This window comes from Prorops nasuta, unplaced genomic scaffold, assembly GCF_024137725.1.
Source record: "Prorops nasuta isolate Cenicafe-Biocafe unplaced genomic scaffold, Cenicafe_Pnas_1.2 PNAS00025, whole genome shotgun sequence".
NCBI lineage: Eukaryota > Metazoa > Arthropoda > Insecta > Hymenoptera > Bethylidae > Prorops > Prorops nasuta.
The window spans coordinates 2,827,625-2,840,244 of NW_027116822.1; the positions used below are offsets into that span (position 1 = coordinate 2,827,625).

Genomic DNA, 12,620 nt, shown 5'->3' on the forward strand with positions numbered 1-12,620 from the left:
GGCACATTGTAAGCATCGCGAGAGTGGAATTATTTGCTCGGACGTGCCGATTCTTTCTGGCAATTAATTCCTGAATTTGGCGGATGTTACCCACACTCTATATATGCATATATATATATATATATACGTACGCGTAACAATATACGACACCGTTGGTTAAAATCCATTTTCGTCAGGCGCTACGCACGAATGACGCCTCGAGGCGCGTGACGTCATATGTCATTAACGCTGTACACACGCGGATGTAAAGCAAGAGCAGCGCGAATTACTGCAAATTCTCCACCAGCCGAGGATCCTCGCCTCGCCAATTCTTCCTGTCTTTATATATATATATGCACACCATGTGGCTAGGATTTGAATAAAAGTACATGGAAAAGTTGAACCATATACACTCGGCGTTATATCGTATCATACATATATATATATATATATATAGCAGAGGAGAGAGATTTAATCGATGCTACTCCGAGAAGAGAAACATTAATTTTCAATCATGATATTTCCACGAGGCCGCGAGCGCAGCGAACGACAGGTTTGGCGAGATTATACCAAAGGAAAAAGAGTAAAGAATCGTGGCCAGCAGCCGAGGTGAGGTGAGGTGAGGCTAGGTGAGGCGAGGCGAGGCCGCAGGTGCAATCAGGCTGCAATCAGGTGAAAAGAACGTGGCTGCTCTAAGTTCGCGATGGCTAATCAGCCTCTCGCACTTTTACTTTCGATCGACTTTCACCCCCCCCCCCCTCCCCTCATCCCTCTTCGATTTTTCTCGCGCCCAACAGCTCTTCAAACAATCGAAACGTCGCGCCAGCGGCTTTGTGCCACTGTCGCGGGGAGTGTGTACAGTACGTGTTATAAGGAGGAGGGGGGAGCTGAATAAAGAAAAAATGAGTCAGGCGCAAAGATTCCTGGAAAGCGAGACGCTCGGCTGCTGAACACAAAGAAGGAAATTATTTCTGTACGATAATAAGGATGATTTTGAAGCATCATCGGGAATAATAATGATCATTGTGATAATATTGATTGGTGAAAATTGCGCGATTAAAGGGGACTGCCTGATTGCAGGAAAGTCTCTTTCTGCCCGGGGAATCCAGTGTCGAGGCTTTGCAATTATGCCTTGTTTATTGTTGATTATTGATCCTCGTTACTGGCATTATTGGCAATTATCGACTTTTCACGTGCTACCAGTCAATCACAATTACCAGCGCTCCGTGCTATTTTCGACTCGCTCGGCTCCGGTAAATATTGCACGCGGACCGTGACTCGATCCCGATGCGTGTGCCAGGCCGATATTGGTTTGCCACGTTCGATCGAACGAGCCTTCTTCTTCTTCTTCTTCTTCCTTCCGCCTAATCAGCCTCCGCTCTCCTGAACATTCATCCGAGCACTCGCTATTTTTCCGCGGATATCCGTGCGCCGAACATTGTTTCTATACTCGTCGCTATACGTATCGATTAATCGGATTGATACGGTTTCGCGGGAAATTCCCGGAATTTCATCTTAGATAACTGACAGCCGGCAATCGGACTGAATAATGAAAACTATACCATATAGATTTATCCAATATGGATGCTATGTAGCGTATATCTCCACTGTGTATGTATCCTGGTACACGCGTTATTAATGATTTTCCCGGAAAAACGATCGAGCGGACACAAAGTAGCAGAGGGACGAATTAGTTGGGATTTTTTAATGACAATAACGCGTTAACTTTGCTCAAAGCCGCGCGTTTTCCAAGAAACTGATTCTCTCCGCTGCCGGTAGAAAAATCATTCGATCGAGGCGACGAGAAAACGCGGTGAAAATTCATTTTGTAACGATCAGCGATGTGTACAGGCTCTTCCGTGTGAAATTGCAAAATGGAGGAATTTGAGTGGAGGAAAGAATTCCGGGAGAAAAATCCTAGTAACGTTTCTCGATATACCCCATGATGAAAGACTCGCGAAGATTCGTTGCTCCATTGGTCGAAGCGAGGACCAATGATGAGCCAGGAAGCAAAAAACCGTTAATCCACGATAATTTTTCGAACAGTGGACCAATCGAAAATTTTCATGAGACATTTTCTTCTTAAAATCCTCCGGCCTATAAGGATTCGTCGAGTTTGCAAAATCAAGTCCGACACCCTGTACACGAAACCATATATATATAACAACTCGCGTATTTACTGCCAAAAGAGAAGCAGAGATGGAAAGAGAATTTTTATTCTTCCTTCGTTTCCTAATAGAACACTGTTGTGGATTGTAAAAGAAGAGAATGACGCGTTGCGGAGGTATTGGGGGGGGGGGGGGGGGGAGATATGATATTCTCGAAGCTCTCGAGATTCCCCGGGACGCGAGAGTGGGGGACAGGAGAGAGATCGTGTATGCAAATTATAATTATCGGGTTCAAGCGCGTTGGAAAGATCAATTAGTTATGCCGCGAGGAGAACGGTTACGTGCACCAAGCGTTTTCTTCATTATTCACACACATACGTGCGCGAGATAAGCGTGTATCTGTGCACGCGTCTCTCGGCCACTGGGTACACTCAAATATGCCCCTCTCCTCCAGAAGCACGCACGCGTGCGAAAGTATTGAAAAATATCCGAGCGAGCACGTGGTTTCTATAATTACACCGTAAAACTGTCCACTCGCGTAATAACAACCGTGCGACGGAAAGATTTCAGTTTCTACCAGGCATTTTTTCTTCCTTTTGCCCGCGCGCGCTCTGCATACACACACACACACATATATATATATATATATATATATATAGCGTACAATATTGACCCCTCGCGTGGAGAACAAAAGACTCGCTGAAATACAAAAAATCTCAATATACTCGTCGACCCTCTCAAGGACCCAAAAAATCTTCCCAATAATCGATTCCTAACTCTTCAGGGTTGATACAGGGTCTCGTACAAGCATCTTGATGAAATTCAGCGAATTATTACGAGTGTCCGGAAAAAGATTGCGAAGATAATAGGCGTACGAGTCTCTCGCGGAGCTCGCGTTAATTATGACAGGATCGCTCGTCCTTGCTACTCGCAGGATCCTTGCCCCTTTACACTCGCTTGCGTCATACACACACACGCTAGATTCTCTTTCCGACCAGCCGTCCGTCCTCGTCATTTATTTGCCTCCATCCCGATCATTATTACGCGCGTACACAACACCGAGCTGAATTCTTGCAGCACGCGTAAACACGCACGCACACACGTGTAAGAGACACGTATACATAAGTACACGTTGAGAGTCCGCGTCCCGCCAGTGGCCACTCGCGCCGAACAAACTCTCTTGACAAATCTATGATAAATGAGTCGCCTCGACAATGAACGCGCCAACTCGCAACAATCCCAATCTAATAAGCACCGTGCTGCTTGTCCATCATCAATCAAGCATCATCGATACGACATGCATATATATATATATATATGTACACAGGCAAAACTCGCGACAAAGCAGTCGACCAATCGCGGCCCGCTCTCAGCGCCTATTTTATGCAATTCGCTAATGAAATTCTTTCTTGCCCAACGTCTGCCCCCCGCGAGCCGTCCAAACCTCGTTTTATCCTCGACGCTCTCCTCTCTTCGATATTTACGAGACTCTTGTTTCTTTCACCTCGTCCGAGCCTCCAGATCTTTTTACATTGTTTTAACGATCACGATGATGATTCGAGCAATGCGTTTGTTTTTTTCCAGGCGACGACCAATATCGAGGAGCAGGAGGTTCCAGCAGCGGAAGTCCCCCGGCGAGTTTACTGGTGGTACCTCAACCCCTCACCGTTAAGCCTCCTCATCCTTCTCATTTGAACCCCCACCTTGGAGGACCCCACTCTCATCCCCCCAGGAAGTACCAGTGCAAAATGTGTCCTCAGGTGAGTCTCCCTCGATATACATATATAGTACACGTGGATGGTTTTCGTATTTTTTTGGAGAACGAAGAGAAGTAGTTTACCGGAGGTTCGAAAAGTTCGAGTCGAACGACGTTGCGCCAGTAAAAGAAATGCTAAAAGCTGAGGTTTTTCTTTTTGTCACGTGGTCGTGGTACGCACCGAGAGAGAGAGAGAGAGAGAGAAGAAAGAGAAAGGTGGCAATAAAAAAGCGAATTATACGGTTGATCGTATTAGCGCCAAGCAAAAAGGTAGATACAGTTAATCCGATGTAGAGAGACGGTGACAGTGAGTGGAGACTGCTCTGCCAATATCGTGGCAGCAAAAATTCGAGAAGATACATCCTGTCAATAACGTAACTGGACATTTTCCCCTCGATAATGCCTCGTTTTATGGCGCGTTAACCCTTTACGGTTGTTTCCATTTCTCTCTCTCTCTCTCTCTCGTTTACTGCGTGGAAAGGGAGGGGGGGGGGGGGGGGGTGATCGGTAGTGGCGAAAGAACCGCAGGTAGACCTGTTGGAATTGCCGGAATCACCGCTGTGTTGGAAAGCTCCCAGAAAGCCACGAGTCCCATTGGGTCCTCGCCACTGTTGTAAAACACCAGGCAAGCCACTTTTCTTTTTTCTTCCACCATAAAAAGATACGGGGCCCCTGGCAACCTGCAGCCAGGCAAGGGTTAAAAACTTTTTCCAAATTAAGCCCTTTACGAGCTGATTTCGTGTCGAGAATTTTCACCCACCCCCCCCCCCCCTCCCCCCACTTCTTTCTCTATATTTCTTCCTTACTCACACAACCCTTTCCCAGCTTCTTCAATAATTCCCATTCTCTTTTACTACTGCACACAAATTTTTCACCCTTTTTTTTTGCAACCATCAACTTTTACCATGTCAATCCTCTCTCTCGTTTGTAAAATCACCTGATTCCTTCGCGAACGAGTCAGAGTCTCATTTTTGGATATATTTTTCCAAAATGGAGATGGTAGAGTTTTTATATATTCGGAGGAGGAATGAACGTTATGGTGCATGTCGAAGAGATAAGGATTATTCGAGACACGCACACACACACACATATATATATATAGATACATCCACTGATGGATTTGGACGATGAGGGAATTTAAAGTGTGTTCTCGTGATTATTTGATTAGAATTATCGATTAATTATCGGTAGTAGGGTCTCGATTGGACGAATCCGATTAAATTACGACGCGGAGTGCTCGCTTCTTCCTCGCCAATCTCCTCCAGGAGGCGTCGATTCTTTTCACTTTATCCACTGTCCTTCCGTGCACTTTTCTATTTTTATGGTTTCAGGAAACGCCAGTCGGTGCTTTTACTGCCGGATTTCACGGGTCGGTTTTTTCGATTGCTCAATCCTTTCTGGGACTGTTAGCAGATTTGCAGTAGTTAATCCCTTAACAGTCCCCTGGCGAACTGGAGAGAAGAAAAAAATCTCTCTTTCAATTATTCCCAGCCTTGGCTTACTTAGGCTGCGCACTTTTTTTTTTCTTGCCACTAGTAACGTGTATATATATATATATATCACATGCAGCAGCGTGAAAATCTCACGTAGCATTTTTCGCGATGACAAAGGAGATGTGCATCGGAAAATCAACAACTTTTGCATAGTTAATCCTTAAGCGATTTTATTGCTGCGTTTCTAACAATTTTCTCCCATTCTTCTTCTTCTTCTTCGTCATCCTCCTCTTCCGTTGTTTATTTTCGTTAACCTGCTTCAATTTGATTTTACGACCAGTCGGCTCTCATTTTTAGCCTCGACTTATGGCACGATAGTGTGATAAAAATAGCGAGTAATCTCGAGGATCTTTCAATTAATATCGAATGGCTTCCGCTCGAAAGATCTGACCTCGAAAATCGAGTTTGATTTTTCAAGAAAACAGAATGACGAGAGGAAAGGCCAGCGAGAGATCTTGTTCTTCTTTTCATCCTCTCCTCTCCCGTAGCCTCGCGCGCTAGTATCTCGGATCATGCGAAATCTTAACGGATGCCATGGGAGTAAAATTTTCATCGGATATTTTATTAAATTTGTTGAATTTAGCTGCGAGCTGGATTTAATGGTTGATTAAAAGATTGCGTCTTGTTGGGGATTATTATCGAATATATATATATATATATATATATATATATACACACATAAGAGAGACGCTGAGAATCTTATGGTATTTTTGAATTTAAACGAGATAGAGATCCGCGTTTGATATTTTTTAATCTTCCGTGCAATGTATGTATATATAGCATTACATTCCGTTGCGTTGGGTGTAATGGATATATCGTTAAGCGTTAATGATATTCAGCCGTATCGCATAGTTACGGTGCTTAGTTGGTAGTTACAGTATAGGGCAGATTATCATACGACGGAGGCCACTTCCGCTGAAAAACAACAATTATATCTCAATGAGATCTCTATCGGCTGGCTGCGAATCGCATAACGCGATCTCCCGACGGACATCTGGAAATCCCGAATCGATGAGGAAATTTATTCGTCATTTATTCACCGCTCGATCGCTCAAACGCTGTAACCTGCGCGTGCACTCGTGTACACACAACGCGTCCTTATTCATCATCATCATCATCATCAGCCTTGCATCGATTCTCTCCCAAATGCGCGAGGAAACTTTGGCGAATCCCAAGAATCTGCCCCGGCTGTGAACGCCTCTCTAATAATAATAATATCAATAATAATAATAATCATCATCATCATCATCATCAAGGAATCTACCTGAAATTGATACATCGTCTATATTCGTTAAATCCTGATGCTTCATCGAGTGTCGCGATGCGCGCAACGATAAAATCAGCAGTTTATTGGGACGATTAACAATTTTAATGAGCGTACGTTATTAAGATTCGCCGTAAGGACGTTGATTGCATATTGCAAGTTCTGAAGTCATCAAAAATCTAGAGACGGCGAATTATGGAGAGGGGAAAAAAAGGGGGAGCGAGCGTGAGGCGCGCAGCACGGCTTGTATAAAGCCGTAATTAAAGCTGAGGCGGATTTCGATTCGCTAAAAACCGGTGATTACATCCACACTTAGTAAACTCACCTAATCATTGATATTAATCGCTTACTTAGTGCTCGATGATTCCCTTTTAACGATTATGATTTAATTACGCTTTCACGTTACGCAATGGCTTCTGCTCCTCCGGGGAAAAAGAATCCGAGGAGCTTCGAAACGGGAGAATAGCTGACGAGGAAGACTACGCGTGTACCTGCGATATATATATGTAGTGTGTCCCACGAAAGATTGGGTCATACCAATACCACCGGATAGGAGATAGAAATCTGAGTAAAAAAGTTCCAACAACTTTTTTGCTAGCACTTTTGGTTAAAAAGTTATTTGCAATTAAATATTATCGATTGTGGTAGCCGCTCTTTAAGGAAAAGATTGTTTTGGTCGCATTATAAGGCCAAAAATGCTAAGATTCTGTGAATTAGAATAATGAGAAAATCACAAAGCCAAACATCCATTTGAGGCTATTGTCAAGTGGTTGAAGGCCGATCGGTAGCTTCGAGTGCGAGCACCATAAAAACAATCAAAACTTAAACACTCTTGACAAAAGCTATAAGGTAAGATTTAAACTTTTGCAACTTTCGTTTAACAAATGAATTATTGATATTTTTGAATTGTACGTATTTTTACGATAAAAATGAGTCCAAACTTGACACAATGACGACTTTTTTTAGCGATATCATTAATAAATTAAAACTTAATTAATTTTAGAATTGACGTAATTATGTCAAGTCTGGACTCATTTTCATCGTAAAAATACGCACAATTCAAAAATATGAATAATTAATTTGTCAAACGAAAGTTGCAAAAGTTTTAATCTTAACTTATAGCTTTTGTCAAGTCTGTTTATGTTTTGATTGTTTTTATGGCGCTTGCGCTCGAAACTGTCGATCGGCCTTGAACCACTTGAATAGGCTCAAGTGGATGTTTTGCTTTGTATTTTTCTCAGTATTCTAATTCACAGAATCTTAGTATTTTTGATCTTATAATGCGACCAAAACAATCTTCCTCTTTAAGATCGGATATTATAATTGAAAATCTTTAATCGCAAATAACTTTTTAAGCAAGGGTGCTAGCAAAAAAGTTTCTACAACTTTTTCACTTAGATTTTTGTCCCCTATCCGATGGTATTGGTATGCGCCCATCTTTCGTGAGATACCCCGTAAATATATATATATATATATATCTACAGCTGGTCGATCATGTACGATGCAAAATCATCCGTCTTTCGCCTTTGAACGATCTTCCTCCGAATCGCTGGAATATTAATTTTAGTGTCGCTATAGGGGATTAATTAATGTAGCGCCAGGAATCAATCAGTTTTAATCTAATTATGCAATAAAACTTATCACTCTGCTCGATCACGCGAGACTCCAGAATTGATCGATCAGCGAGTTAAGGTATATGCGTCTCGTCGCTCGAGCGGGTCCTGAATATTCATCATCCATCGTGCTTTGTTATAGCGTCTGGAAAAATCCTATGGACATGCAGTTATATCCCGTAGGAAGTATAAATGGGAAAAGCGCGAGTTTGCTGTCGATTCGGACGGGTCAAATCCGAGGGAGGACTCTTCCCGAGGAACATGATCGGAGCACGAAACTCGTTCCTTCATTCGTATCGATCCGGAGACGCGTTTAGCATGATCCTCCGCGCGACCATCGCGAGACGTATAATTTGCCAGCGAGGTTATTACGCGATCGCGCCAGTCCTCGTCCCGATAGCTGTAATTAAGGGGTGAACTCCGCGCTCTTATTTGACACGGAAAACATCATTGGAACGTCATTAAATCATTAAGTCGAGTGACCGGACATCTCGGAAGACTACATCGTTGCGAGACGATAGTTGAAACAGATCGTTCGGTTGGAGGACGCTGCGAGAATCAACTCGATATCCACACACTTGCATCCTTCGCCTGTGCTTTGATCGTGTCTTCGCGAGTCGCTGCAAGAAGAGGGCCGTTGGCCGAATAAGAGGAGTAAAGGACTTGGTCGGGATTGCTCCAATTCCCCTTCTCCGATCACTAAGGAATATGGCGCAATACTTGCGAAGATATTATAAAATGTTTACATAATCCGAGCGAGGAGGGAATGGCAGGAAGAGGTTTACCGATTCGTAATGAAGGAAATGCTTAACGAAGCGGCACGAGAGGGCTGATTTTAGACCGGCGCGCCGCCGATCATTTTGTACTTCATTAACGCGATAGTGCGTGCAACTTTTTGCCCCGGCTCCGATATCCACCGGTCAATCACGATTTATGTCGCGACCGATAAAGTTTCCGCCGGCTAAATCAGCCGCGTATATTCCGTCTTCTTCCCACGGGCCAACTACGGACCTTTGCGGATTTTCATTCCGCGTTGTATCCTCTGCACGCCTTAACGATCCTTCGTATAATTCCGTAAAATCCATTTCGTACAGCGACAAAGAGGAGGAACTTATTGGTGCTACCGATGATCTCGAGACTCATCCTCTATCTCTCTCTCTCTCTCTCTCTCTCTCTCTCTCTCTCTCTTCCTTAATAAATTTCAAGAAACTTTGTGGGAGGTAAAAATGCAGATATGATATAAAGAAAGAAGGGTGGGGGGGGGGGGGGGTTAGAAAAAGTTGAGGAGAGAAATCGAAGAAGCGGATGAAGGCGAATGGCAGAAACGGGACGAGGAGAAGGAGAGGAGATTGAAGATGAAGTGGGGCGGGGGGGAGGGGGGATACAGGATGCTGTGCCGTCACGGTACACTAGCCTCCGGACTTGAATCTCGGCCCTCCGGCCACGGAGGTGCATAGCTTCATTCAGGAGCCGGCCACTTTTTACCTTTTTTTCTCCCCCCTCGCGCCTCTAGCCTTCCCTCCGTCCGTGCGCGCCACTCTCGAGCATATCCCTCCTGGAAGGACGCTCGATATAAAAGGGGAACGTCGGCAAATAGTGACACTGAACACTTCTCATCCACTCGATGAAGTTTTCCCAACACAGAAATAATCCCACTCATTCTATATTTATCCGCAGCTTTGGAGAAGAAAAAAAAAACTTCAACTTTGGCCAACTAATTAGTTCTCAATTTTTAAAAAACTATCGTTTCGACGTTTCTGGGCCTGACCTCTATATACGGGCCCCGAACGGTGGACCGTGTACCGTGGCAAATAATTTCTTTCGTCTTGTATTGTTAGTCGAGTCCATCGAGTGGCAAAAGAGAATCTGGATTGTTGCACATTATTGGATCCTTCGGCGTGATTTACTTCCGCTTGTTTCAAAGCCGCAGATTCCATCTAGTTAACCGCCGATCCAGGAAGTCGCCGCTACCGAGCGTGAAGACCGAGATTTATCGAAAAATGTGGTGGCCGTCGTGGGAGAAAAAAAGTGAAATGAGATTTGCAAAAAACTCGATTCAATAGGTCGTGACCGATGCTCAGAGGGTTGATAAAGGGGAGAGGGGGGGGGGGGCCAAAAAATTGAAGAAAGTACATACATATATATATAAATGGAAAGAGAGATAATTTAGGATTAGGCCGCGGAGGATCGGTAAATAAATTTCTGCATCGACAGTGAGATATACGGAGAGTGGTAGCTCGTAGTTTTTCAGAAGGCAGTTTTTACGTTCTCGCTCGGGTACGCGTGAAAAGTAGCCGGCTACCGCGGAAGGACGAGAAACCAGAGTAATTTCGCAAATACATCTCGACCTCGGACGGGGCCCATCCTTCATTCCCGCCGCGCAAGCGGCCGCCTCGACTCGACTCGACTCGACTCGCACACACACACACATCAACGCAAACTGGCCACTGCAGCATTGCCGTACACAGAGACGCGAACCGGGATCGCCCGGTACGTGTAGGCCGGGAATAATAGGAAATAACGTTGGCAGGCCTGCTTATCGATGCAGATGATGAGTTTTTGATTGCCGCGTTTGCCGCAGCCAAATTTCGCTAAATTATCATTAATTCCAAATAAGGCCCTGAATTCGTTCCCATCCTGGTATATATATATATATATATATATATACATATATAGATAAAGGAGCAAGAATTCAGGCCCATTTTTATTCTATACCGATGCGCTTCTCTTCCTCCGGGGCTCTAGGATGAAAGCTGACTATTAATAACTGACGCTGAATGAAGTTTTTAGCGCGAGTGGAATTAATCTTCGAACGATGCGGAGGATGGAGCAAAAAGGTTGGCTGTGGGGTTAAAAAGTAGACGTCTGTGGGGAGAGAAAATTGTCGTGGACAACAACAAAGTTGCGGTGAAAATGGAGGACGTTTGGCGTGCACGCGAACGCGCGCATTAGGGAGCCGCTCTGTGTGCGTGCAATCGGAGAAGAAAGGGAAGGAGGGGGGGGGGGGGAGGGGAGACCCACCTGATCACGCATCACAGTAGCGAAGTGGGGCCCGTCATTTTTTCCACTCGATTTTTTCACCTCTCGTTCTGCGGCTTTTGCACGGGATGTCGAGGATGATCTCGTCTCAAAAACATCGGTTTAGATATCATTCCGATCGCGGACCCCTTCTTTTGTTGCTCTCCTATATAGGACCCCTCGCACATTCGTCTCTCCCCACCCTTCAGTGCCATTGTTGCACGGTATTTGTTGTGTTTGAACAGAGTTACAAGCGTGGCTGGGATGAGAATCGGATTAACAGCCTTGAAATGTATCTAAATTTTTGATAAGGCCCAAATTTGACGCAGATTCTATACTGTCGTCTATTTTATATGTTTTCTCTCTCTTTTTATAAAACAGTGAAGAATGGAAGCGTTTGAACGATACAAAGGCGCAAGAGCTTTAAGCACGTTTAATGTATAATAATCAGCGAGATTTATATGACTCTGGTGAATGGAGGGGGGGGGGGGGGATAGCGGATATTAAGAAGCGACGACAGAAAGCAAAGATCTGCTGGTCCCATTGAGATGCTCGACGATAAAGCGAGTTATCGATGTTTCCTGTTTCTTCATAATCCTTGCAAGATTTTTCTCACAAATCTCGACGTCCTAATCTCGATCGTCCTTCCGGTGAATCTCGCGATCGCGTTCACACCGGGAATCGAGAGAGCTATCGTGCTGCTGGATCCTTATTCAGAGAAGAATAAGGCTTTTCTACCGAGAGACCGTATACGGTCGGTTACATAACTCCAGCTGGAGTGGGCCCAGTAGTCGTGGGAGAGAGAGAGAGAGAGAGAGGGGGGGGGGGGGGAGGAGAAGGGTCATTGTGCGTATACGAGGGGGCCAGTGGACTTAGAAATTTAGTACATAGACTGTAAATGGGGTATCATGTTCAGTCTAAGGCTTAAGGACTTTTGTTTGGCGTGGGAGGCTAGCACTGCCCGCTGGGCCCACCTGATCTCCGGGCCCAACCTGACCTATTCAGCCTCCCCCGTGTTTTCTACGGACCGTGCGCAAATATCCTTCAATGTCCTTAAATCGATCGCGCAGGTTTTTCACCGAATACTCCACTGATCTAATTTTTGGGCCTTTGGAGGACCCAAAACATAGTCTCCCACTCCACATTGTACTCTTTCTTGCTAATTCTGCTCTCTGCCGTTCGATTAATTCACGTTGCTGAATATTCTATATACGTAGATATATGTATAAGTGGGCCCGTTTATAAAACACGTGTACACGGGCAAACGTTTCCTTTGTTCCCTTTTCTAAATACTTGGATAAAGGGGACTGGGAGAGAAATTAGAGTCGGAAGGGGTGGAGAAGAAGAAGAAGAAGAAGAAGAAGATGATGGAGAATTAACCGAGTACCG

The 12,620-nt window shown here is 44.6% G+C and overlaps 1 protein-coding gene across 1 annotated transcript in view; it reads left to right on the top strand.

Moving 5' to 3' along the window:
• LOC136782359 (zinc finger protein rotund-like) overlaps nucleotides 1–12,620 on the top strand; it is a 93,604-nt gene that overhangs the window by 41,089 nt on the left and 39,895 nt on the right. The window contains exon 5 of the mRNA XM_066741758.1: nucleotides 3,672–3,847. Coding sequence (XP_066597855.1) covers nucleotides 3,672–3,847 — 176 coding nt within the window. The remainder of the gene's footprint in view (nucleotides 1–3,671; nucleotides 3,848–12,620) is intronic.